Genomic DNA, 27,648 nt, shown 5'->3' with positions numbered 1-27,648 from the left:
TCCAACACGTATCACTTCAAGACTTCACCACAGTACAGAATCACCACAGTAATAATAACTCCACCTTTGTGAATTCCCTAACCTGCCAAAGAAATGAATGGCTATCTGAATAACCCATATCAAGTCATTTTGAAGATCTATATAACTTTCCCACTCCAAAAGTAACAAACCAACGTGGTGGGGGTTTCCAGAAGTCACATTTACATTCAGTAGTAAACTTTGTTCTCTTCCCAGATCAGGGTGCAGTATGTTTTGAATCAGTCATTGACAAAAGGGCTCATCAATTTCTGCTTCTGACATCTTCATTTTTTATATATTGACACTCATAGATCTTTCTTCGGTGTGAAGCAACAACCCTTGTCCATGACAATTAGCATAGTCATGAACAAGGATAGGTGCAAATGGTATGTGGGAGTATTTAATTGGGAGAGGGCTAATTATAAAGGTATTAACCATGAACTTGGATAGTAAATATGGAGCATATGTTCTCAGAAATGTGGAGGTTGCTTCAGGAGCTCATGCATGGAGTCCTGGATAGGTTTGTCTAATGGAGGCAGGGAAACAATGGTAAAGTGAAGGAACCGTGAATGACAAGACAGATGGAACATTTAGCCAAGAGGAAAAAGGATGCACACTTAAAGGCATAGGAAGCAAAAAATCAGACAGTATTATTGAGAGAAGCACAATTTTATTAGGGACAATCAGCATGGCTTTTTGAGGGGCAGATCATACCTCACAATTCTGATTGACTTTTTTCCATAAGATGACAAAAAAAATTGTTGAAGATAGGGTGTGGTATATATATATGTGTATACTTTAGTGAGGCATTTAACAAGAGTCCCCATGGAAGGCTCATCCAAAAAATCAGGGAAACCTGGCATGGATTTGGAATTGCATTGCCCACAGAAGGCAGAGAGTGGTAGTAGATGGATGACAGCCTCTAGTGACATTCTTCAGGGATCTACCCTGAGATCCCTGCTCATACTGAATTTTATAAGTGACATGGATTCAGAAATGGAAGGGTGTGTTAGCGACCTTGTAGATGCTGTGAAGGTTGGTGGTGTTACGGATCGTGTAGAAGGTTGTTCTAGATCACAAGAGGACATAGACAGGATAGAGAGCTGGGCTGAGAAGGGGCAGATACAGATTGAGAAACAATTAAGAAATTATTAGGCACATGGTTGAAAAAAAAATGGAGGATTATTTGCTATGCAGCATGGAAGAGTTAAATTGGTCATGGAGTAGGTTGATATATTTTTAAGGGAAATATGTCCTTAAGGAAAAGTTCTGTCTGATGAACTTGTGAGAATTCTTTGAGGGGATTACAAGTAGGATAGATAAAGGGGATGTAGTGAATGTTGTATATTTGGATTTTCAAAATGTCTTTGACAAGGTGCCACACATGAGGCTGCTTACAAATTAAGAGACCATGATATTACAGGAAAATTACTAGAAATGGCTAGAGCACTGGATGACTGGAAAAAGGCAGCGAGTGGGAATAAAAGGATCCTTGTCTAGTTGGCTGCCAATGACTAGTGGTGTTCCTCAGGGGTTGGTGTTGGGACCATTTCTTTTTATGATGTGTATAAATGATTTAGATGATGAAATAGATGGCTTTGTTGTCAAGTTTGCAGATGCTATGAAGATTGGTGGAGGGGCAGGTAGTGGTGAGGAAACAGGTAGGATGCAGAAGGACTTAGAGAGATTAGCAGAATGGGCAAGAAAATGGCGAAGTAAATATAATGCTAGAAAGTGCATGGTCATGTACTTTGGCAGTAAACATAAATGTGCAGACTATTTTCTAAACAGGGCAAAAGTCCAAAAATCTGAGATGAAAAGGGGCTTGGAATCTTTGTGCCTAAAGGTTAACTTGTAGGTTGAGTTAGTGTTGAGGAAGGCAAATGCAATGGTAACATTCATTTCAAGAGGTCTAGAATACAAGAGCAAGGATGTAATGCTGAGGTTCTACAAGGCAATGGTGAGGCCTCACCTTGAGTATTGTAAACAGTTTTTGGCTTCACATCTTAGAAGAGATATGCTGGCGTTGGAGGTTCTAGAGCAGGTTCACAAGGATGATTCCAGGTTATCATAAAAGGAATGTTTGATAACTCTGCCTCTGTACTTGCTGGAATTTAGAAGGATGAGAGGGGATCTCATTGAAACTTTTCGAATGTTGAAAGTCCTACACAGAGTAGATGCGGAAAGGATGTTTCTCAAGGTGGGAGAGTTTAGGAGAAGAGGGCACAGCCTCAGGATAGAGGGGCATCCATTCAAAACAGAAATGTGGAGAAATTTCTTTAGCTAGAGAGTGGTGAATTTGTGGAATTTGTCACCACGTGCAGCTGTGGAGGTCAGGTTGTTAGGTGTATTTAAGGTCCTTGATTGGACATGGCATCAAAGGTTATGGAGAGAGACCGGGAACTGGGGTTGAGAAGGAGAAAAAAAGGATCAGCCATGATTGATGAGGACTCGATGGGCCAAATGGTCTAATTCTGCTCCTATGTCTTATGGTCATATGTTGTAGTTCAGCACCACATTGAGGACTGACAGGCCAGTACTGTGCTGTGCTGATCTAAGGTCTGTGTTTTAACCCTTGTCCTTAAATGCCTGAGCAAGGCATTCCCTGAGCATGGCTCCCATTTCTCAGAGTATTCTAGAATGGAGGAGTAACATGTACTTCTTTTGAGATTCCTTATTATTTTCAGGATTATATCAATCTCCTTTTCAACACTTGCAATGTTTAAAAGGACTGAACACTGCATGACCACTAATTCACCCAAGGGCAATTGGAGATTGTTGAATGTGGCCTTTAAAGAGCACTGCCACATAGTAGGTGTTCACTCAACACTGTCCATCTGATCTCCTCAATCTGATGTTTCTGTGCTGTATATCTGCAGAGTTAAAGAATCCCTTCAGCTTTCCCAGTCCATATTAACCATCAAACATCTCTTTACCACCTTTGGACATTGGACCATTTACAGTCGATGCTTTGACAGTAGTTTTTGTGTCCTTAGCTGAAGCTGATATACATCCCTAGATTTGTCTGAAGAACTCTGGACATCTCATCTAGTTTTATCAAATGTCCTGTTCTCTCTACAGATTAGCCATGGATTATGCTCAACTTCATTGACTATATAACAAATCTCACCTGAAGCATAAATATTGTCAGTAGTTTTGTTTGAAATTTTTATTACATGCATTTTGACTTCTATTCGCTCTCCTCACAAATTTGTAAACTCAAGTATGGCAATATTATTTCAGCCACTAGGTGGGGGTCTCATCCAACCTAGAAGAGGACTCTTAAACAGGAAAGCTCCAGTCACGATCTGTATATGTATTACCTTCTTATGTAAACTTACTGTTAAGAGCCAAATGGTTAAAAATAAACAATATGTTTTGTAACAATGATTAGCATATATCAAAAATATTCACAACAGAAATTCATTCATAGTAATTTACTGTGTATCCCATAGTAAACAGACAAAACAGTCATAGAGCCACAGAACACTACAACAGTCCCTTCAGCCCATCTACTCCATGCTGAACTATTTACCCAGTCTCATCGACATACACCCAGACCATTGCCCTTTATACCACTCACATCCTTGTACTTAACCAAATTTCTCTTCAATACTGAAATCTAACCTGCATCCACGACTTCTGCTGGCATCTCATTCCACACTCTCAACATTGAGTGAAGTCGTTCCCTCTTGTGTTCCCGTTAAACATTTCACCTTTCATCCTTAACCCATAGCCTCTAGTTCCAGTCTCACCCAGCCTGGCTGCTTGCATTTATTCCATCTACGCCCTCATAACTCCCTGCCACCACCCAGGTGTCATCACACGTGAAGTGTCAGTAGTGTTATACTGTTTATTTTTTAACATGTGTCATAAATGCATCTTGTTATTTCTTAACTTACTTGTGGTGATATTACTTTAGGAATATGTGTGAGAGTTATATATCTTGTGTTGTGTTTCTTGGATTGGAGGAACATAGTTTCATTTGGCAGAATACATCTGTATAATTGAATGACAATAAACTGAAGAGGAACTTAATAATTTTGTATGCCTCTATCACATCTCTGCCATTCTCTGATGCTCTAGGGCATAAAGTCCTAACTATTTCAACCTTCTCCTATAACTCAGGTACTGAAGTCCTGACAACATTCTTATAAAGCAACAATGTACAATTTTAAATTGAATTAGAGAGTGATTGGCACAGATCGAAGAAGAGTTAACCAACTTCAAAATCTGCAACCAATCTTCTGTTATCAGGGTCATGTTAAGCTCTCTCTTCCCAATCTTGCTTAATCTTAAGTGAAGGGTAATTGTGCTGTTGTGACAATAAATTATAAATTTTCCCAATAAGACCCTTCACTAAAGGATTCATTTTAAAAATAATATCTAACAGGTCAGAATCTTGTATATATGGAAAATTACTTAAGTATTTTTGTAAGAAGTGTCTGACCTGAAGCAACACGCAACATCCTTGTAAATTTTCCTGGCACTCTTTCAATCTTATTGATAGTTTTCCTGCAGTTAGGTGACTGCACACAATACTCCAAATTAGGCCTCCACAATGCCATATAAAACTTCAACACAACATCCCAAATTCTGTCCTAAAGATGACGTTTCGGGCCAAGGCGTCGACTATACTTTTTCCTATAGATGCTGTCTGGGCTGCTGCATTTTGTGTGTGCTGCTTGAATTTCCAGCATGTGCAGATTTTCTCGTGTTTGCGTTTTTAAAGCCTATACCCAAAACACAGCCAGTAGGTCCATTGGTTAATGATGAAAGCAGCTTATTTGGGCCAACTCTTGAAGGACAGAAAATTAATTGAGAAAATAGCTGGGATTTCCTTTGTTCAATTGGGACACTATGCTGCTTAATTGGACAGGAGACTGTTGCTGAACAGTTTCTAACTAGCATCAGCCGTGTGCATTTATGTGGCCATCAGACACTACACCGTGCTCAGAATGAATAATGCTTGAAGATACCAGAGACAGTCCAGGAGTGAAAATGAAAAGATTTCACTACTTCAACAAGTTAGGAACTATGAAGAATCTGAAGGTATCAAGAATCACCGTGAATGTTACAATGAAAATGAAAATTTGGAGGATACAATCATCGACAGAATTATATGAAGAGAGTTGATTATCTACATGAGGTGCCTGCAGTGATTTTGTTCATTTACAATCAAAGGACCGCAGCTGTGTCTGCTGAATTCCTTGATTGATAACTATTAGGAACTAATACAGTTTTATAGTACTGTAGTAGTAATGATTATTGTTTGTTTTTCATTTAAATACATAATATTTTAATCAGATAAGTGGCATTTTGTCTTTCTTATACTTTTTTAATTACTTCCATGAAATGTTGGCCAATTATGGCTGCTGTTTAATTGGGCCAAAATGGACCGGTTCTAACTGGAATGCACTGTACTTTAATTCATGAAGGCCAGTGTGCTGAAAGCTCACTTTATGACCCTATCAATCTGTGATGCCACTTTCAAGGAATTATGGATCTGAATCTTTGAGTTCCAGATACAACATCTATCCTTCCTTTCTGGCATCCTGGTGAAGCAATGATTCATATGCACATCTATCATTCCAGTGTACTACATTTGGTGCTCATGCTATTAGACTACAAGACCACAAAATATAGGAGCAGAATTAGGCCATTTGGCCCGTCGAGTCTGCTCCACTAATTCATCATGGATGATATATTTTGCCCCAATATCCTGCTTCGTCCACCCCACTCCATATCCCTTCAAGTCCTGATTAATCAAGAATGTATCATCTTCTGCCTTAAATATACATATAGACTTGGCCTCCACACCTGCCTGTGGTGACAGATTCCACGGGCTCATCACTCTCTGTCTAAAGAAATTCTTCCTCATCTCTGTTCTAAAAGGAAGCCTTTCTACTCTGAGGCTGTGTCCTCTAGACTTAGACACTCCCACCATTGAAAACATACTCCCCACATGCACTCAATCATGGCCTTTCACCCCTTGATTGGTTTCAATCAGTTCACTTCTCATTCTTTTGAGTTCCAGTGAATGCAGGCTCAGAGCCATCAAATGCTCCTCGTAGGAAAAGCCGTTTAATCCTGGAATCATTTTCGTGAATTTCCTTTCAACTCTCTTTAGTTTCAGCACATCCTTTCTAAGCTAAGGGCCGCAACACTCTCACAATATTCCAAGTGAGGCCTCACCAGTGCTTGATGAAGTCTCAACATTGCATCCTTCCATTAATTTTGAGTTCTCTTGAAATGAATGCTAAGATCGCATTTGCCTTCCACATCAGACTCAACTTGCAAATTAACCTTTAGGAAATTCTGCACAGGGACTCCCAAATCCCTTTGAACCTCAGATTTTTGTAATTTCACTCCATTTAGAAAATAGTCATCCCTTTTATTTCTTCCACCTAAGTGTATGAGCATACACTTCCTGACACTGTATTCCATCTGCCACTTCTTTGTCCATTCTCCCAATCTGTCGAAGTCCTTCTGTAACCTCTCTACTTCCTCAAAACTAACTGCCCTCCACCTAACTTCGTATTGTCACAAATTTTACAACAGAACCATCAATTCTACCAATTCTATCGTCCAAATCACTGACATATAACATAAAAAGAATTGTTCCCAACACAGACCCCTGTGGAACACCACTAGTCATCAGCAACCCACTTTATTCCCACTCTTTGCCTCCTGTCAATCAACCACTGCTTCATCCATGATAGAATTTTTCCTGTAATACCTTGGGCTCCTAGCTTGCTAAGCAGACTCATGTGTGGAAACTTGCCAAATGCCTTCGGAAAATCCAAATGCACAACATCAACCAAACCTCTTTTGTCTATCTTGCTTGCTATTTCTTCAGATCATTCCAACAGATTCTTCAGGCTGATGAATCTATTCATCATCTATTTTATCCACTCTCGCCTCTCTTTTACACTTTATGTATCTGAAGGAACATTTGGTATCAACTTTAATATTATGGCTAGCTTGCTTTTGTATTCCAGGTTTACCTTCCGAATGACTTATTTAGTTGTCTTCTGTTGGTATTGAAAGGCTTTCCAATCCACTGACTCCCACCGTTTTTGCTCTATTGTATGCCCTCTCCTTGGCTTTTATAGAACATAGAAAACCTACAGCTCACTACAGGCCCTTTGACCCACAATGCTGTGCCAAACATGACCTTACCTTACAAATTACCTAGGCTTACCCTTAGCCCTCTATTTTTCGAAGCTCCATGTACCTATCCAGGAGTCTCTTAAAAAAACCCATCATATCCACCTCCACCACTATCACCGGCAGTCCATTCCATGCACTCACCACTCTCTGCGTAAAAAACTTACTGCTGACATTTCCTCTGTTCCTACTTCAAAGTAACTTAAAACTGTGCCCTCTCATGGTAGCCATTTCAGCCCTGGGAAAAAACCTCTGACTACCCACACGATCAATGCCTCTCATCATCTTATACACCTCTATCAGGCCACTTCTCATCCTCCGTTACTCCAAGGAAAAAAGGCCAAATTCACTCAACCTATTCTCATAAGGCAACATCCTTGTAAATCTCCTCTGCACCCTTTCTGTGGTTTCCACATCCTCCCTGTAGTGAGGTGACTAGAACTGAGCACAGTACTCCAAGTGGGGTCCAACCAGGGTCCTAATATAGCTGCAACATTACCTCTCAGCTCCTAAACTCAATCCCATGATTGATGAAGGCCAATGCACCATATGCTTTCTTAACCACAGAGTCAATCTGCGCAGCAGCTTTGAGTGTCCTATGGAATCGGACCCCAAGATCCCTCTGATCCTCCAGACTGCCAAGGGTCTTACCTTTAATACTACATTCTGTCATCATATTTGACCTACCAAAATGAACCACTTCACACTTATCTGGGTTGAACTCCATCTGCCACTTCTCAGCCCAGTTTTGCATCCTATCAATGTTCTGCTGTAACTTCTGACAGCCCTCCACACTATCCACAAAACCTCTAACCTTTGTGTCATCAACAAATTTACTAACCCAACCCTCCACTTCTTCATGCAGGTTATTTATAAAAATTACGAAGAGTAGGGGTCCCAGAATGGATCCCTGAGGTACACTACTGGTCACCCACCTCCATGTAGAATATGACCCATCTGCAACCACTCTGTGGGCAAGCCAGTTCTGGATCCACAAAGCAATGTCCCTTTGGATCACATGCTTCCTTATTTTGTCCATAAGCCTTGCATGGGGTACCTTGTGACATGCCTTGCTGAAATCCATATACACTACATCTACTGCTCTACCTTCACCAATGAAATTCAATCAGGCTCTTATGTTGGTGTTAACTTCCCTTGTTAGCTATGATTGTTTCATCTTGCTTTAGAATACTTCTTCCTCTTCAGGATGTATGTATCCTGTGCCTTCTAAATTGCTTCCAGAAATTCCAGCCATTGCTAATCTGCCGTCATCCCTGCCAGTGTTCTTTTCCAATCATTTTTGGACAACTCCTGTCTCATGTCTCTATAATCCACTTTACTCCACTGTAATACTGATACATCTGACTTTAGCTTCTCTCTCTCAAATTTCAGGGTGAATTCAATCATATTATGATCACTTGCTCCTAAAGATTCTTTTACATAATGGTCTCTTCTGCATTGGAGAAAGTGAACACAGACTTGGTGGCAGCTTTGCAATACATCTGCATTCAGTCTACAGGGAAACCCTGAGATTCTTGTTGCCTTGCATTTTAATTCTCCGGCCCACTCCCACTCTGATCTATGTATCTATACCGTTATTACAAGTCTCAATGTAAAGCTGAAGATCAGCACCTTGTTACAACCTTCTGGATTGAATAGCTGATACTACAATTTCAAGTCACTTGTTCTCCATACCAGAGTTAGCCTGCTGAGTGTTTCTCTCTCTCTCTCACTCCCCCCCCCCCATGAACTTCTTTCCCCCTTTTTCTAAAACTGTTAAAAGGGCCATCAGCCTGAAATGGTAACTGTTTTACTATCAACAGATGCTGCCTAACTGATTAAATGTTCCCAAAACTCAGAGTAAGAAAAATGCTTTATCTGGATAAACATTAATCCCTCAAGCCAGACTACAGAAGATCTGGACCACCAAGGCTGCCCCTAATTGTCTACCTCTGAGTGGGAACAGACGTTCCTGGAGTCACATAATGGTTTCTTGAACTCTCCATAACCTAAAGTCAGAAACAATTTCAGCTGAGATTACAAAAATCATATCAGGGGTTTAGTACAGTTCTTCTTTAATTTTAGATCTTAGAATTAGTGTAGATTTTTACTAGAGATTCAAAACATGCCAGACCACAGAAAACAAGACTTGAGAGTTTCAAGCTGTACTAGATTCTCCCTGGAGTCGAAACACTCTCCACATCCACCCTGCTTGGACTCCTCAGGCTCGTCTGTGTTTCAGTCAGGTTCCTTCTCAGTCTTCTAAACTCCAGTGGCTAAAAGCCTGACTTTCCAATTTCACTCATAACACAACCTGTCCATCTCAAGTTTCAGTCCAACATTCCTGTTCACAACAGATGCCCACCAACTGAGTTGTATGGGCAGTCTTCTTTTCTGCTCCTGAGTGCCATTCCAAGGGCTCACCTGGCTGAGGCTGAACTGACTCAGACAAGCCAGCGATTGTCCGCCTTCTCCTCAGTGTACTTTTTGGATTCACCGTGGTCTCTCTGTTGAACAAAGAGTGTCGCTCGTTTGCTTGCCTCTCAAGGGGCTCCCCTGAACAAGAACAAAGGTGAGAAGAAAGAGATTTTCCTCAAAGCTATTCACTACAGATGGGGAGGGGTGTGGCATCAGTGACATTTCTCTGTTATTCCTTCACCCCCCAGTCATATGGATGTCTCTAACTAAAGGGTGACTCCCAACACCAAATATGAGTGAGATATTTCTCCACAACATCTTGGTAAAAGACACTTACAGAACAGAACAACACGTAGTGCAAAACTGTGTAAGGGATCAAAGAACATGAAGATTTTGAAGCTCGTTCTGATCAAGAAACATACGATCATGATGGGAAAGCATTTCCTGATCACTGTCCAGTAACAACTATAGATCCTAGTTAGGGAGATGCTTGATTCAGCTGTTGACAATACCTTGGTTCATTACTACCTGGGGTCATTTGAGTGCACTTCCTACTGCAAATAGCGAAGATCTTTCTACACGGGGATATTTTTTTATCCAAAAACACAACAAAGATAAGTGGAACCTGATAACAAATAGTACTGGAGATGATTAGCAGATCAGGGAACGTATGCTGTGAAAAACAGATGGAACATTTCAGATCAAACATTTTTCACTAAGACCAGTTCTAACAAAAAGTCATCAGCTTGAAATTGCAATTTTGTCTCTCTCGGCACAAATGCTGTCTAGACTGCTGAGTACTTCTAGCATTCTCTGTGAGCACAAATGCTATCTAAACTGCTGAGTACTTCTAGCATTCTCTGTGAGCTATAAAATCACTCTGATCTGCATGTGAACCAAGTTTACAAAGGTTGAAAAGTTATTTCTAACTCACAGCATCAAACAGCCCTTTGCAATTATACTTGTTCAACATGGATAAAATTCAAAAATGACAAACTATTATAAAAGCGACAGTAATGTTCATAACATAAGATTAGATAGCAGAAAGATCAGAGTTATTTAGTTTTGGAACATGATTTCTTTTATAGCTGAATTTACTAATCATTGTTCACAACCTAGAAATAAACATCACGGAATAATAGTGTACTTCGCGTCAAGCCTGGAACAGCAAGCACCTCCCAGTCTTCGTCCAACTAACAGGAGTCACCTGCCACTGATTTCCAATTCATCACCAGCAGCCTATTAAAACCCAGCTCTCATCCACAGTCCTGGTTCATGCAGCCTCCACTCATTGCTCCTAGTCCTCCGTTAACTTGGTGCCTGATGTATTTAGTATCCATTCTCTCATGTTTTGTGGACCCTGTGGTTTGTTATTTTCACAGTTATCCTTCACCACTGAATCATCTTCACTGCTCTGCTTTTCGTCTATATATCCTAAAGGATGAATGAACCAGCGATTGACCCAGCAGAGTATGCTAGCCTAAAGAAACTTATCTGCTGACACAAGTACACAATCTAGAAAGAGTAGTAAACTATTAACCATCTGCTCACCACTCTCAAGCAACACTGCATCTCATTACAGCAAACCCATGCCAGTCCACCTCCTCCATTGAAGCCCCAGATTCCAGTGCACAAACACTGCAATGGATATCCAGCCTGATGCCGCAACTTCTTGTCCCAGTGTGTCTTACACTTCAAGCTCAAGCCATCACTGTTTTCTCAGATCTTAGCCAAGATTGCCTTCATCATCTTTCTCTTGACTGAGTGAGCTCTGATCTGGATCACCGCTAACTGAGACAATAAAACCACCATTTGGAATAAATATGAAGAATTCACCGCTGAGAAGTGTTGGGCTTTCGACCTCCAGGAATTGGAAGGGAGACATCAGATCAGATACTTCACCTTCGTCCAGACGTTTGCTCATTGCTAGAGTACACTGTGTGCAGCACAGTGCAGTTGGAATGCATAAGCCCTGATCGTCCATACCATCGTGACCTCTCGGAGCACTCAAAAGATGAGTTGACTACCCAGGATATGTCCACTGACCTCAAAAGCCTCCTCACTCTGACACGCTATATTGACAAGCCTCTTATGGAACGACCCTCCGGATCACCAGCCAGAACCGACTTCCAGTCCCAGAAGCATTTCAGGCTGCAGAACCTTCCACAGTAATGCCTCTAGAATCACTGCCATTAGGGAGAGCCCCCTTAAACCCCACAAAAGCATGAGAATAGATGGAAAGCCAGCTTGCGTGCTTACTACTGAGCAGCTCTTCACAGAGGCAACAATGCTCATCGCATCCCTGAAACAGCACTATCAGGTAAAGAAGAACGATATGAGAATAGGTTGAGTGAACTCAGCCTTTTCTCCTTGGAGCAACAGATGATGTGAGGTAACTTGATAGAGGTGTACAGGATAATGAGAGGCATTGATCATGTGGATAGTCAGAGGCTTTTTCCCAGGGCTGAAATGTTAGCACAAGAGGGCATAGTTTTAAGGTGCTTGGAAGTAGGTACAGAGGAAATATCAAGGGTAGGATTTTCACAAAGAGAGTGGTGAATGCATGGAATGGGCTGCCGGCAGAGGTGGTGGAGGCAGAAACGATAGGGTCCTTTAAGAGACTCCAGGATGGCTACATGAAGCTTAGAATAATACTAGGGCTATGGGTAAGCCTAGGTAGTTCTAAGGTAAGGACATGTTCGGCACAACTTTGTGGGCTGAAGGGCCTGTATTATGCTGTATGTTTTCTATGTTTCTATCTGCTAAGCTCCCCCAGCCCTATTGCTCCAGCACCATTGCCCAACTCATTCTCTCTGTCACCCTCATCCACACCCCAGCAGCTCTATGCATACATGAGGCTCTGGTGGATTCTGGCATTGCACACAACTCTCTGAAGTGTCTGAATCAGAGTGTTCAGCTTGGATTCCCTACCAAGCCAATCTCTCAACCTTTTTTGACTTCTTACAGCAAGTGTAAGTAACACCACTGAAAATACAGTGAACACTACAACCACTTTGACCACTTTACACTAATATTGACTCTTTGCTTTTGCTCTAATGGTACTTGCTGCTAAAGAACGTTTAGTTTATATTTTTCTTGTGAATGGTGCTTATATGACACTATGTGTCTATGATGCTGCTGCAAAAATGTGTTTCATTGCACCTGTGCATAGTTTAATTGTGTAAATGTGAATAAACTCGACTTTTACCTGTGGCTAATCACTAAGAGTGGCTGAGCATTAGTGTGTGCACTTACCCATTCTGGTGGCACTCCACCTCAGTACCCTGCAGGGATACCCTCCAAGTTGGCATGTGCTTGCAGTGTAGCTTTTCCACCGGGGCATTGCCTTCAGGAGGACACACAGCTCCCTGCATCAAGTGCCATCAGCGTCACTCCACGGGAGCTGCCCAGCTTTTACTGAGGACTATTACAAGTATGGGACAGAGTCACCCCTAGTCAGAGAGCTCCCCTGCCAACAGAATGGTGCTCTGGCAGTGAGAGAGGCTGGTCCCCACCCTGGCACAGTGCGTGTCAAGTGGCTCATGACTGTGGAGTGATCCTGACGGACCTAAACCCCTGCTCAACCAGAATTTGAAAACAGAAAAAATAGAGTGGCTGAGCCAATAATTCAAAGGCTGAAGATCTACTATCAATCTCCCGTTGATTAATTTTGTCCATCAGAGCCACCTCTCACAGAGCCATGGTTCATTGGGCACCAGCAGCTTTTATCGTATATTAAATGCGATGTCCCCTTCAGAACTAGCTGATAGGCACTCTGCTAGTCCGAGTGACAATCACAAATGTGCCTGACCCCAGTGCCCAATGTCCAGTGAAAGATGTTTCACAGCCGAGTAACGAGCTGCTGACTGTTCCTGTTCTAAACAGGGGCTGGGGGAGTGGAAGATTGAGGACAATGGAAGCATTTCCACACTGCACTAGAAAAAGTCCTGCATCCTCCATTAGCCAAGTGGGCGTATTCATTACCCGATGAAAGGTTATTGTTTATAGTGAAATTACACAGATGTGTAGAAGTCAGCAATGTCACCTCCTACCAGCCTCTCCATTCATACAAGCAGGATTCTCTTCTCAGTAACTTTGCAACACAACTCAGCCTGGTTTAAAAATATCAGCAGTTCAAAATTATTTAGCTTTTTAAAATTAATACAATTCCATGCTATCATGTCGGATTAATATCAGTCTCAAATGATTTATCAAAAGCATTGCTTGTGAAATTTATTGCTCAGCTCTCTAATCAGACCTTGCTGATAAATTGTTATCCTTCACTCACTCCCTGGTCCCCTGGTCCTCACTTGCACTCCTGACACATAGCTCACTCATCACCTGCCACTCAACCCTCAGTTACTTCCCTACCTATCCCCCACTCACCACTCACTCACCATTCCCTTGCCATCTGGACTCTGCATACCTGCTAACTCTGCCCTTGTAGCCTCTGCTGCCCAATCCCTGCTCTACCTAATGCCTGACCCTGCTCTCCAACCCATGTGATCCCTGTTATTCCTTCATCCTGACCCTGCTATTCCCCCCTTGGTGACCCCATTATGTTATCCTGCTACTCAGCACTTGCCACACAACGCTGCAGCTAATCCCAGCTGCATTCTGCATTGCCTGGCCATGTTACTGACCTCAGCTTCAATACCCAACTTAGCCTCTCTTCCCAGCCTGTCTCAGCATTCATCTGACCTTGTAACACAGCCTCTCACTGCACTGACAGTATGTGAAATATAAAATGGAGTATGTCATACCAGTCACGTTGATGGGTACCAAATCTGCCTGAACGGCCTGTGCCTGGTTCCACCTTTTCTCCTCTGGAGTTGATGGTGGGTTGCTTTGCGTCCACTGGGGTGGTTTATCAGGTGTAGTTGGGGAGTTCAGAAATAGTTCATGTGGTTTTACGCCAAAGGTGGTCGTCTCATCCTCACTACTGGATCTTGTGCTTGGCTGATCCACCAAAACACACACACCAAAGACAAAATGAATAGTAACATTTCTTAAAATTCAGCACATTGCAACAATAGTGAAGACATTTTAACACACGTTGACTTTAAAATACCAGTACGCCTGGGACTTTACATCATTTTAAACATGGGCTTCCCCAGAAGCTCCACAGCACCTAAGTCACCAGTGAAAAGAAAGTCACTTTCCTGTATTGGAAGATTTAGCTCTCAGAGCCATATCTAGCTCCAGAGATTTACCAGAAAGAGAGTTTGTCAATAAAGATTTGGGCCTGGTATCAAGATCAACCACAAGGGAAACATGGGAGGGATGCAGGCTTGTTTTTTGAGATTGTGGCCTCCACCAGGGGCTCTCGGTTTCAGGGCCCTGGGGCAAACAGATGGTCGGTGCATGATGACAATGAGAGGGGGGTGGTTGTGATCTTCTTCTCTTGTCATTTAAAGAAATTGTACTACTGCTGAGAAACAACAAATTCCACATTATGTAAGACAGTGATAACAAACCTGATTCTGATTCGTGGGCAACACGAGTGAATCTGCAGATGCTGGAAATAAATTAAAAAACACGAAATGCTGGCAGAACTCAGCAGGCCAGACAGCATCTATGAGAGGAGGTAATAACGATGTTTCCGGCTGAAACCCTTCATCAGGAGTGAAGTAACATGGGATGGTCGAGGGGAGATAAGAAGTGGAGGGGAGGGATAAAGTAGAGAGCTGGGAAGTGATAGGCTGGAGGGAAATGGGCTAGGGGGTTCTGATTCATGGGGTTGGGTGCACATTATGTGATCAGTGCCACTGAAGTGGTGTAGTGCTTAAGTTCCTGAGCTACTAAGAGGACTAGACTAATAATCAAGAGATTATTTTAAATCACTCCATAGTAGTTGTGAAATGTAATGTCAATTAATAATCTGGAATTACGTATGAAAAAACATCATTAGTAATGTTGACCAGAAAAAATACCATTTGTTATAAAGTTAAGTAATGTCCTTTGGAAAGGCATCTCCAATCAAAAGGTAATTAGGGATGAGCAATAAATAAATAAAATAATCAGTTCAGGGGAGGTCCAAGAATCCCTGAAGACTGGATTTAGAGAATCGGGCTTTCGGGTCCTGGGTTTCAAGGGATCAGGATTGCGATAAGGACATGGAATTAGCCATAAGGCTGAAGGGTAAGTTAGGGAGCAACTTTAGAGGGGAACAAATTCAGCAACATAGCATGAAAATCTAATTGTCCCAAGTGTCTCCACCACTGTTTCTGGTAAAATCATATGCATCTTATTTATGGCCAGATTTCTGGTTTTGGTGAGAATACTTACTTCTCCAGTATCCTTTGATATACCCCAGGGAGGACACCCATCTTCAATTTTTAAAAAATTCTGAAGGAACTATGTGGTGTCACTCTTATCAGTGGTGTTACAGACAAATTCAATCAGTGACCAGGATGAGGCTGAGTCAAGTTTCCCTCATCACCTGCTGCAGATACAAACTGACAATTACATTCCCTGGAATGCCATGTAGGCCAGGATACTGCAACTGAGCATGGGGCTGTGGTGCAGAAGGGAAAGAAGGAGAAGAGAGGAGAGATAATGATAGGTTGCTCAATAGTCAGAGGAACAGACAGGAGATTCTGCGGACATCAACGAGTTAACTGGATGGCATGTTGCCTCTCAGGTGCCAGGGTGAGGTACATCTCAGATCACGTCCACAGCATTTAGGAGAGGAATAGAGAACAGCCAGATGTCTTGGTACATACTGATACCTTTGACATAGGAAGGAAAAGCAATGAGGTTCTGAAGAGAGAGTTTAGAGAACTAGGTAGAAAGCTGAGAAGCAGGACCTCCAGGGTAGTAATTTCTGGATTGCTTCCTGTGCCACGCCCCAGTCAGGGTAGAAACAGGATGATTTGGCAGATAAGTGCGTGGCTGAGAGACTGATGCAGGGAGCATCGTTCAGGTTCTTCGATCATTGGGATCCTTTCTGAGAGAGGTTTGACCTGTACAAAAGTGTTGGGTTGCACCTGAAGCTGAAGGGGACCAATATTCTCGTGGGCAGGTTTGATGGGGAGGGTTTAAACTATTTTGACCATGGGGTGGGAACCAGAATGAAGGGGCTCAGTATAGGATAGATGATTTAAAAGAAAAAAACAAAGGTAGCAAGTAGTCAGACTGCCAGGACAGGCAGGCAGATGATAGGACAAAATCGCAGCCAGCAGGGTGAGTATCAGTGTATTAGTGAAGCAGAATCAAAAGGATAGCAAATACTGTACTCAAAGTGTAAGATCTCAATGCATGGAGTTCAAGAAATAAGGTGGATGATCTTGTTGCATTATTACAGATTGTCAAGTATGATGTTGCGGCCATCACTGAATTGTGGTTGAAGGATGGTTGTAGTTGGGAGCTGAATGTCCAAGGTTACACATTGTATCAGAGGGACAGGAAGGTCAGCAGAGGGGGAGGTGTGGCTCTGCTGGTAAAGCATGGCATCAAGTCATTGGAAAGCTGTGACATAGGATTGGAAGCTGCTGAATCCTTGTGAGTTGAGTTAAGAAACTGCATGGGTAAAAGGACCCTGATGGCAGTTATATACAGGCCTCCAAACAGTAGCTGGGAAGTGGGTTACAGATTACAATGAGAAATAAAAGGGCAATGTTAAGATAGTCATGGGAGATTTTAACATGCAAGTAGATTGGGAAAGTCAGGTTGGCAATGGATCCCCCGACAGTGGGTTTGTTGAATGCCTACAAGATGGCTTTTTAGAGCAGATTGATGTTGAGCCTACTTGGAGATCTGGTAGACTGGATTGGGTGTTATGTAATGAACCTGAGGCAATTAGGGGGCTTAAGGTGTAGGAACCTTAAGAGGCAGTGATCAAAATGTGATCGAGTTCAACTTAAATTTTGATAGTGAAAATAAAGTCTGACAAAACAGTACTTCAGTAGAGTAAAGGAAATTATAGTGGTATAGTGTGAGTGAGGAGCTGGACAAAGTAAATTGGAAGGAGATGCTGGCGAGGATCAATTGTTTGAGTTTCTCGGAAAAATGAGGAAGGTGCAGGATAAGTGTATTTCAAAAACAAATAAATACTCAAATGTCAAAAACACAGGCAGTCCTCACGTCACGTACGAGTTCCGTTCGTGAGGTCATCTTTAAGTCGGATTTGTACAGAAGTCGGAATAAGTACATCCGGTATTATTTAGCAGCAATTAGTCAAACATTTGTCTTAGTATATAGTATATATTTTACCTTTCTATGCAAATAAAACACTTAAGAAATGTACGTATTCCAATAATTAAACCAGTGCATTGCTTAGTAATAACTGTAGCTATCATTGGGGCAGCACCTTTCAAATGCTCCATTATCCTCACTTTATCTGTTATCCTTTAAAATTGTTATGATCGTTGACCGACTGTAGCCTAATGCTTTTCCAATGACCGATGGCGTTTCACCTCTTTCCAAACGCTTGATTATTTCCACTTTATTTTCAATCGCGATCACTTCCCGTCAATGGAACAGAAACACTGCGGGCAGCAGCTCCCGAGGTCTGTTGGGTCCTAAGGACCACCGCATTGAGACAGGCTAAATGGCTAAAATACCAGACTGTGCTGGGTTTGGGTATTTGATCATCCACAATATTCCGCGTCGGAATTTAATCTGGAGGTGGCAGTGTTTTTTTTTAACGAGGTTGAGTTGCGAGCTCGACATCAACCTAGCACGGAAGGTATGGAGTCACTGGATCGACATCAACCCGGCACGGGAAAGGTCAATCACTGGATCGAACTCCGGAAACTCCGTTCTCCAGCCTGGTACTGATTTCACTGCGCCACCAGCCGACCAGAATGCAGAACGGCGGGGGGGGGGGGGGGGGTGGATGGGTGGTGGGGTCAGGGTGAATCTTACTAAGAAAAGCTTAAGTCAAATACAAAGTTAAACACTCAACACAGTGTCAATGGCAATGACTTAAAATGGTGGACAGTGTCACGATCCAACTTAAAATGGCGGACTGCGTTCTCCTTCCTCGGTTTGTAAGTACGAGTTGTCCGTAAGTTGGACATTTGTAACACGGGGACTACCTGAGGTACAACTGTGGCTGACAAGAGAAGTCAAAGCTAATGTAAAAGCAAAAATTAGCAGAATGATAGAGGATTGAGCAGTGAGTGCAGTTACTATTACAAGGCAAAAGGTGCTCAAAAGCTGAAAGACCTAAGCGTACATAAGTTTCCCAGACTAGATGAACTGCACCCTAGGGTACTGACAGATGTAGCAGTAAGGATTGTGGAGATATTAGCAGTGATCTTTCAAGAATCATTGGACTCTGGCATGGTACTGGAGGATGGAAAATTGCAAACGTCACTCCATTCTTTAAGAAAGAAGGGAGGCAGTAGAAAGGAATTTAAAGACCAGTTAGCCTGACCTCAGTGGTTGAGAAGATGTTGGAGTCAATTGTTAAGGATGAGGTTATGGAGTACTTGGTGACACAGGACAAGATAGGACAAAGTCAGCATTGTTTCATTAAAGGAAAATCTTTCCTAACAAAACTGTTGGAATTATCTGAGGAGATCCATGTATGGCAGATAAAGGGGGGATAGTGGATGTTGTATATTTGGACTGTCAGAAGGCCTTAGACAAGGTGCCACACATGAGGCTGCTTACCAAGTTAAGAGCCCACGGTATTACAGTAAAGTTACCAGCGTGGCTTTCCTAATGATGTTCTGCAGGGGTCAGTGCAGGGATGACTTCTTTTTATGTTGTATATCAATGATTTAGATGATGGAATAGATGGCTTTGGAAAATTTGCAGATAGTATGAAGATTGGTGGGTGGGAGGTAGTGTTGAGAAACCGATAGCTGCAGAAGGACTTAGTCAGATTAGGAGAATGGGCAAGAAAGTGGCAAATGAAATACACTGTTGGAATATGCATGATCATGCACTTTGGTACAAGAAATAAATGTGCAGACTATTTTCTAAACAGGGAGAAAATCTAAAATTCTGAAATGCAAAAGGACTTAGGAATCCTTGTGCAGAACACCCTAAGGGTTAACTTGCAGGTTGAGTCAATGGTGAAGACAACAAATGCAGTGCTGGCATTTATTACAAGAGGTCTAAAATATAAGAGCAGGGAATGTGATGCTGATGCTTTATAAGGCACTGGTGAGACCTCACCTTGAGTATTGTGAACAGTTTTGGGCTCTTTATCTAAGAAAAGATGTACTGGAGGAGGTCCATGAGGATGATCCTGGGAACGAAAGAGTTATCATCCGAGGAATGTTTGATGGCTCTGGGCCTGTTCTCACTGGAATTTAGAAGGATGGCGGGGGGGGGGGGGGGGGGATCTCGTTGAAACCTTTTGAATGTTAAAAGGACTAAAAAGAGTAGATGTGGAAAGGATATTTTTCATGGTGGGGGAATCTAGAACAAGAGGGCACAGCCTCAGAATAGAGGGGAATCCATTTAATTCTGAGATGCAGAGAAATTTATTTAGCCAGAGGGTTGTTAATTTGTTGAATTTGTTACCACAGGTAATTGGGTGTATTTAAGGCAGAGATTTATTGGTTCTTGATTGGCCACAGGATGAAATGTTATGGGCAGAAGGCCTGGAAGTGGGGCTGAGGAGGGGGAATAAAAAAGGATCAGCCATAATTGAGTCTTTTCTGTTATTTAATGGGCCAAATGGCCTAATTCTGCTCCTATGTCTTATGGAATGTGTGAGGAGAAGTAAGGGATTGTGGTAGAACAAATGTAAATGAATATTTGATTGTTGCCTGTACTCAGTGGGCTGAAGGGTCTATTGTTATGCTGTGCAACTCTGACTCTACATGACTAATAGATAAATACATCTCCTTCCCTGAAACCTATTATGGACAGATGCATTTTTTGCCAATTAAACCGGAAAGATTTTTACAACAATCTGTTAGTTACTTGGAGACAATTACTGTTTTTCTTATTACAGATGTATTTGAAGTTACTTAACTGAATTACTATTTACATAACAAAATCTGTAATGTTATACAAAGACACTGAATCCAGCATCAGGTACACAGGAACTAGCACTAATAAGTATGAATCATATTCACTAGAACAAGCACCTTTCAAGCACACTCTATCACATGCATCTGCTCTATTAATTTTTTGAGCCCTTTTTCCTTCTAATCATTTTCTCTTCTCCACTAAATTGAAATTGTCACATTAATGAGTGTGTGGATGTATGGAAGATCTTCCATTGCAATCACTATTCAGGATACTAGAATATCTATTTGTAGGGGGCATCAGAACCCAGCTTAATATTTCCCCAGAAATATCTGACGCTACAATACGCTTCCTAGGAAGGGTCATTAGACGGCTTTCAACCTGACTGCCATCTCCCAGGCAAAAGCAGTGGTCAGCTGCTCCACCTGCATCATCATTACTAAAACCCATAGACTTTTCAGTTACCAGATATCGTGCATGCTCAATTTTACGACGCTATATATTCTCATTGACACAAATCCAGAATACATTATGGACTTACAATCAACACAAATTCCATACGTTTTTCCCCTTTTCTGGGGCAACTATCTGGAATGACCTCTCTGTTGAGAGCAGGTTTTTGTCCGAAGGTATTTGCAGTCAGCTTACCCTCTATCACTGGCTCACCAAACTGTTCTGAAAGGAAAAAAAGCACATTTTAACATGTCAGAGAATTTCAGGGAGGGAAGATAGTGGAACAGGTTGCTACTATGTAAGATTTCAAACAGATCTAAGTGTAAGAATCCTTCTGCCTCTAATACTGACAGCACAATAGCAAGCTCATCGCTGAAGGGTGCAGGTTTTCTGAATGACAATAGAAATGGCATTGTCAAAACAAAACTGATTGCTTAGCAATGATGAAGTTCTGAAGAAAAAGCTCACAGCTCAGAAAATAAATCTTAAGTACCCTAGACTCTTACCAATACTCTAGGGATGTGCAGCCACTCCCCATTGAGGACACCCTGGAACTATATTCATTTTAACGTCTTTGAGCATCCTTATAAACCTCATGGCTTTGTCAGGACAATGGTTGGATTTCCTTTCTCCTGGCCCTTCCACTGTCTGCCTTTATGAGTATCCTGTGCTACCTGCTATAGTGCAATATAGTCCCTTAGGAATAACATGTGCAAAACAGCTGCTGAGAAGAAACTTTGAAACCTTTTTTGAATCTAATGTGAAACTTGCTTTTTTTTTAAATTTGTTTCAGTTGCTTTTTGGGGAAGAAAAGGTGGGTTTCATACTTCCACGTTTTTCTTCAGCATGTTGGCCATCAAGTCAGTGCTGGTTCAATAGGCAATCCCACTCCCCCGCTACTTTTTTTTCCAATAACCTATTCTCTGCACATTCCCAATAACTTCCCTCAGATTCTACAACACAGCCAAAGGGCATTTCCAGTGGCCTGTTAAGCTACCAACCAGCCAATCTACATATCCTTGGACAGTGAGCAGAATATGGAACTTCCAGGAGAAATCCACACTGTCACAGGGAAATGGTGCAAATCCCATATTGATAACACCAAATTTAGGATTGAATCCTGGTCACAGGAGCTGTGAAGGAACAACTCTACCAGCTGTACCGCTCTACTGCAGGGTGACAGTACTAAACATAAAAGGATTAAGGTGTTGGCTGATCTACATCCATTACTTCCAATTAAAATCAAAGACTCACATTCTATGAGCTTCCAACTAATAATTCTTACGATTCAGGTAATCAACATCAAATATCCTCAAATCCCTGTAAGAAAATAAGCTCATATTTCCACAAATCAAATCCCTCTACTAATTCCCAAATCTCCACTGTTAGTAAAAGTGCCTTTGTGTTCTGTAATATTACAATTTTTAAACTTGCTTTAGAATCACATTTAACTCAAAAGCAGCTTAACCCAAGTGTAAATATGATAACAACTACTTATAGTTGTTTTGCATTTGTTTTTTGGAGAGGTGGGCCCTGCACTAATATCTTAGGTTTTTTTTTAAAGAAATGTAGCACCAGCTGCAACCCCAAACACAAGAACTTCCTTTGGGCCTGTCCCACCCAGAAATTGTTTGCTAAAGTAAGAAGCATAGTTTAGATGAAGAGGATGATAAAACAGGAAGCTTCTTGAAATGTTCAGCCCCGTTCTAAATGCACTAACTACCCTTGACCTCTCTTAATCCAGATATCTTGATGATTATCTTGTGGAGGTTACCAGTTTTCAACCCTATGTCTATCACTTATCTCCTTGTCTCTCTCATCCTCAACCACAATCCTAGGCCCTTTTCTAGAATTCTGGACTAGTCATCAATTTACCTCTGATCCAAGACACAATGTCCAAATCTTCTTTGTACATATATGACAAATTCAGAGGCCCAAATCTTTTTCACCCCAAGAACCTTCGGTCTAAGGTACAGGCTAGATCCCTCTCTGTATTGTTGATTATAACTCTCCTAATTCATGTCCAGTTCCCTCACACAATGGGAATATTTACTCCGCCTCTAACTAGCAGATTGCGAGCAGACCGTCACTCTTTTGATGTTAATCCTATTCACTTACAATGTTAGGATCTGTATTTTTTCAAGCAGAGGTCTTTTTTTTGCAGCTGCAGATGTTAATCTAAATTGATCTAGATTTAATAACTTCTCTCAAACAATTCTACCATTGCTAAATGCACTTGAGGTTTGAATTATAGTATTGTTTTTAAAGGTTACACAACAGCAAAGGACAAGAATATCATAAACAGTTTAGCTTGACATAAAAAGGGATGGGTCAAGTGTGAGAAGAGATAAAACTGGGTAAGTCCCAAGATCACAAAAAGGTTCTTTTTGTAACTTTTTACTTCTCACCCTTGTAATGCTCCCTATCTTCAGCTAAGGACAAAGTAGTTTTTGATGCCATATTTCCTTATGGCCTGGCATGTGATATCTATTCAGAACTTATTTCTCCAACAAATGCTCTTATGTTCCAGCTGGTACTTTGCAAAGGCAGTTATACTGCACAGAAGCAAACCATTCAGACCAATAGCCTTCTCCTATAACTAATGCATTCAGCATGTGTTTCTGTTCATGAGGTTTTAAGATATCCCCTTGAATTCATCTCAGGACTCATCGCAATAAGTTTCATATACTTTTCACTCTTCAGGGTAAGTAATTATCCCTGATTTCTCCTCAGATTTATTGGTAACATTAATGTTCCTTAGTCTTGGGCACGTAACGGTCTGTTGCTACACACCCCTTCAAAAAGGGCAGTGGCACAAGTGCATAGCAGTTAGCCAATACTTTACAATGCCAGCTATAGGATCAGGGTTTAATTCCTACACCTGTCTGTAAGGAGTTTATATGTTTTCCTCATGACTGTGGATTTCATCTTGGTATTCCTCACACACGGTTAAGGTTAGTGAGCTGCAAGCATGCTACATTGGCACTGAAACTGTGGTGACACTTGCAGGCTGCCCAGCACAACCTTTGTTGATTTAATTTGATGCAAAATGATGAAGTTCACTGTATGTTTTGATGTACATGTGTCTTATAAAGCTAACAGGTTACAAAGGTCCCCACACTGTTTTGTCTTTCATGATGTAAATATCTCCTTACTTTTAGCAATAAGTAAACTTTTAAATCAGTTTTACCCGTGCTGTTATGCTCTTGGAAAGGCTTATGCACAGATGTAGGCCTCCTAACCTGTGGTCAATAGTTAGCCCTTTCACCAGATTGTTGTTCACAGGCAAAAGGAAAATTTGGTCTGTTTGATTTTTTAAATATATTTGCCACCAGTTTTTCTCATACATTCTCTGTCCTTTTTTGTTTTCATTTTTTCTTCTTTCACTGTGAACTTATTATAATCAGCTTGCTTCTCACATGATCTTAACCTGACAACTTTCATTTGCTCTTTTCCCACTTCTACTCATCGTTTAGAAATGATAGATTCATCTACCAATCTTTGATTCCACTTCACTTCAGCCACATCAACTCTCAATCTTAACGAAATATGTCATTCTTCTATTTGCCATTCTTTAACTTAGATTATCCTTATTTTATCTATGCCATATCCTTATGGCATGATTATCACATACTAGGACCATATCCAGCTGATTGGTCTATTGGTCTGTTAGATCCACCAACATGGTTCACCAGGAATCATGGAATCTCCTTTACTTCATATATGATTCAGTGGTAGGTTTCTTGTTGAGCTGGAAATGTACTAGCTCTGGAAGATTTCTTCATCACACTTTTTGCCCCCTATATTATTACCAAGGAGTCTATATTAAGTTAAATATTACCCTTATGCTTTTGCATTTCTTTAAATTTCTCTCTGATATTTTCATTTAGTTCATTTCCCATGAGTTGGCAGCCTATTTTATACTCCAGTGGTATTATAGCACCTCTATTGCTTTTTAACTCCAATCAAATAGACTCCGCCCTTAACCACTTCAGAACATTCACCCTCTTGAGCAATGCAACAATCCCCTTAATAAATAGGTCAGATTCTGAGGCTTGATTAACAGTGACTCATATTTATGAAGGCATAAACATATCAATAGGATCAAGAATAGGGCACTCAGCTCTTTGAGCCAGTTCCACCATACCATAATTCTATAGCTGATATGACACAATCTCAACTCCCCTCAACGCCTTGGCTTATTAAGCAGTTACCTTCCTCTCCCTTTAAAAAGGGCCATCTATTTGCTATCTTGGAGTTTTAGCAGGTGCACTGAAGCGAACTTTGCTGCTCCTCAAGCTCAGTAATCCTAAACTGGTTCTTGTTCTATTAGATCTATTGACATGGTTCATCAGGAATCATGAATACCCTTTAGTGCCTATGTGATTCATTTGTACAGTGCAACAACCCCTCCACGATGTATGAAATTCTGCACTTGTTCTGCAATTCCCTTTCCAGCTCAGATACTTTCCTATTTGAGCTACCCCAGCCTTACTTTTACCTTACTCCATAATTCAAATTACAGGTTGGTGTAAAGATAATTGTTATTCTTAACAATCTAACCCTGTAGGCTCGTTAAGAATACCACCCTCCCTACTTAACAAACATCCATCTGGGATTCACCTTTAAACGTCTTAACCCTGTAAATTTCAACCCTATCAGCTGTTCTGAATTAAAATCAACTCAGCAGAAACTGTATTCTGTGAAAAGCAGTGTTCTAAACCACCATAATCTCAAGATCTGAGTCAGTTACACTTGTTTTGTCTCACACTCTCGGGTAACATCTTCACCATTGACTAACACGGCAAATGAAACTACAAATTAAGGTTAAGCAAATTCAGACAACACTATTTTTTTACATTCCAAAGTGAAATCATTCTCTTACAAAATTCCCTTGCTCATCAAGTCTCCATTCTTTACTCTTGGTGGAATCTGTAGAAAATTGCTCTCTGTGTTTTAGCAGAACACGAGTATATTTGTACTGCCAGGATCTCACGCACACCATGTGATTGATTTTGCAATGGTGCTGCCTGCTTCTGTAAATTTTTAATTGCATTTTATAATGGGATACCCACTGCTGTAACATTAGACATGTAACAGCCAGTTTCTACATAAAGACCTACAATAGAATTATGATTAGATAACAGGTAATAATGATATCCAGTGGCTACACGCATGAAGAGTAGTGTAGTGGATACTGTAATGCAATTAGAACTCGGTGTGTTCTGTTCTGTATTCACCTCACCCACCCCAATGGAATATGTGGGGTTTTCCCCCAGTACTCTGGTTTCCTCCCACAGTCCAAAGATGTACTGGGTCTGTGAATTGGTCATTGTAAATTGTCTCCTGATTTGGTTAGAGTTGATCGGGTTTGTCAGGGGTTGCTGAGCCAGTCTGGCTCGAAGAGCCAGGAGGGCCTCTTCCACGACAAGTCACTAAATAAATTAAGTTAAAGAGATTGGACTTGTAGAGGTATAATATAATGACCAAAGTTATGTGGGTGTAGCCCAATGACTCACATGCATTCACAAAGAGGAAATAAAATATTAAGTAATACAGAAGAAAAGTGAGGTCTAAAATCAAAATAAATAAATGTGATTATGATTGTGTGATGCCTGCCCTTATGTTGCTGTGACACATACTGTAATATGGTAAAGTTCCCCTCTCTCCCTTTTATTTCAAGAAGTCTCAAATGCGCTTTCAGACCTCATTCAACTGGTCATTCTCATTTGTGGCCCCTAATACAGGGACCCCAACCTTAACTCACTCTGGCCAGAAACCAGCAGCGCAGGTAAAAAAAAACTACTGTCCCAATACAGGTCACATCTCACTTGCTTTTTTGACAGGGCATGTGAATGCCCAACCTATTTAGATACATAGATCAGAATCCAGTGACATTATTGAGGCATGCTTGCCATATTAGTTGAAGGCTTCCCTCTCAAGTCATACCTGTCTGATGCCTGGCTTCAACAGAATTATTAAAATGTATTTTTGGTGTCTGTGTGGCAGGAGGAGGAGGAGGAGTGAGAAACACTGGCCAGGCTACATTATCAGTAGCCTCGTTAAGCCAAGCTTGTGTGCATTGCATCTGTATCAACTTACAATGAAGGCTTGAATACCAATGTACTTGTGAGATGCATCATGGACAAGCTTGATCCTGTTCCAATATGGCCCCCGGTTTCCAAGTCTTAGAATGGATAGTATTCCATATGCCAATCACGGCTGGCATTTATTTTTGTTAATGTTTTCCCTATGGAATTCTGAGGCTAACTATCATCCCCTCAAACTAATCACTAAGCTTGAAGACGTAAGCATTGATACCTCTCTATGAAACTGGATCCTCGATTTCCTCTCTCACAGACCCCAGTCCATATTGGATTGGCAACAACCTCTCCTCCACAATCACCAATAGGTACCACAGGTACACAACAATGCTGTGTGCTTAGCACCTTGCTCCACTCATTTTATGCCTATGCCATGTTAAGTTTGCTGATGATGCCACTGTTAGTTGAATCAAAGGTGATGATGAATAGGCATATGGGAGGGAGAATGAAAGTCTGGTTGAATGGTGCCACAACAACCTCTCACACAATGTCAGCAAATCCAAAGAGATGATCATCGACTACAAGACGAAGAAGCCAGAGGTCCAGGAGC

The 27,648-nt window shown here is 41.4% G+C and overlaps 1 protein-coding gene across 11 annotated transcripts in view; it reads right to left on the bottom strand.

Annotated features, from left to right (window-relative positions):
- Positions 1 to 27,648, bottom strand: part of nhsl2 (NHS-like 2) — a 431,863-nt gene that overhangs the window by 16,760 nt on the left and 387,455 nt on the right. For 9 of the 11 annotated variants that reach the window (XM_059977093.1, XM_059977083.1, XM_059977088.1 and 6 more), the window contains 3 exons: positions 21,083 to 21,216; positions 14,370 to 14,565; positions 9,613 to 9,744 (listed from right to left, as the gene is read on the bottom strand). In XM_059977093.1, the coding sequence (XP_059833076.1) occupies positions 9,613 to 9,744; positions 14,370 to 14,565; positions 21,083 to 21,216 (462 nt within the window). Of the gene's footprint in view, positions 1 to 9,612; positions 9,745 to 14,369; positions 14,566 to 21,082; positions 21,217 to 25,879; positions 26,741 to 27,648 lie in introns of those variants that run through there. The other 2 variants (XM_059977092.1, XM_059977084.1) reach the window with 2 other exon arrangements.

This window comes from Hypanus sabinus, chromosome 8 (genome assembly GCF_030144855.1).
Source record: "Hypanus sabinus isolate sHypSab1 chromosome 8, sHypSab1.hap1, whole genome shotgun sequence".
Taxonomy (NCBI): domain Eukaryota; kingdom Metazoa; phylum Chordata; class Chondrichthyes; order Myliobatiformes; family Dasyatidae; genus Hypanus; species Hypanus sabinus.
The sequence above is the reverse complement of the archived record's forward strand: the minus strand, read 5'-3'. Positions and strand labels throughout refer to the sequence as shown.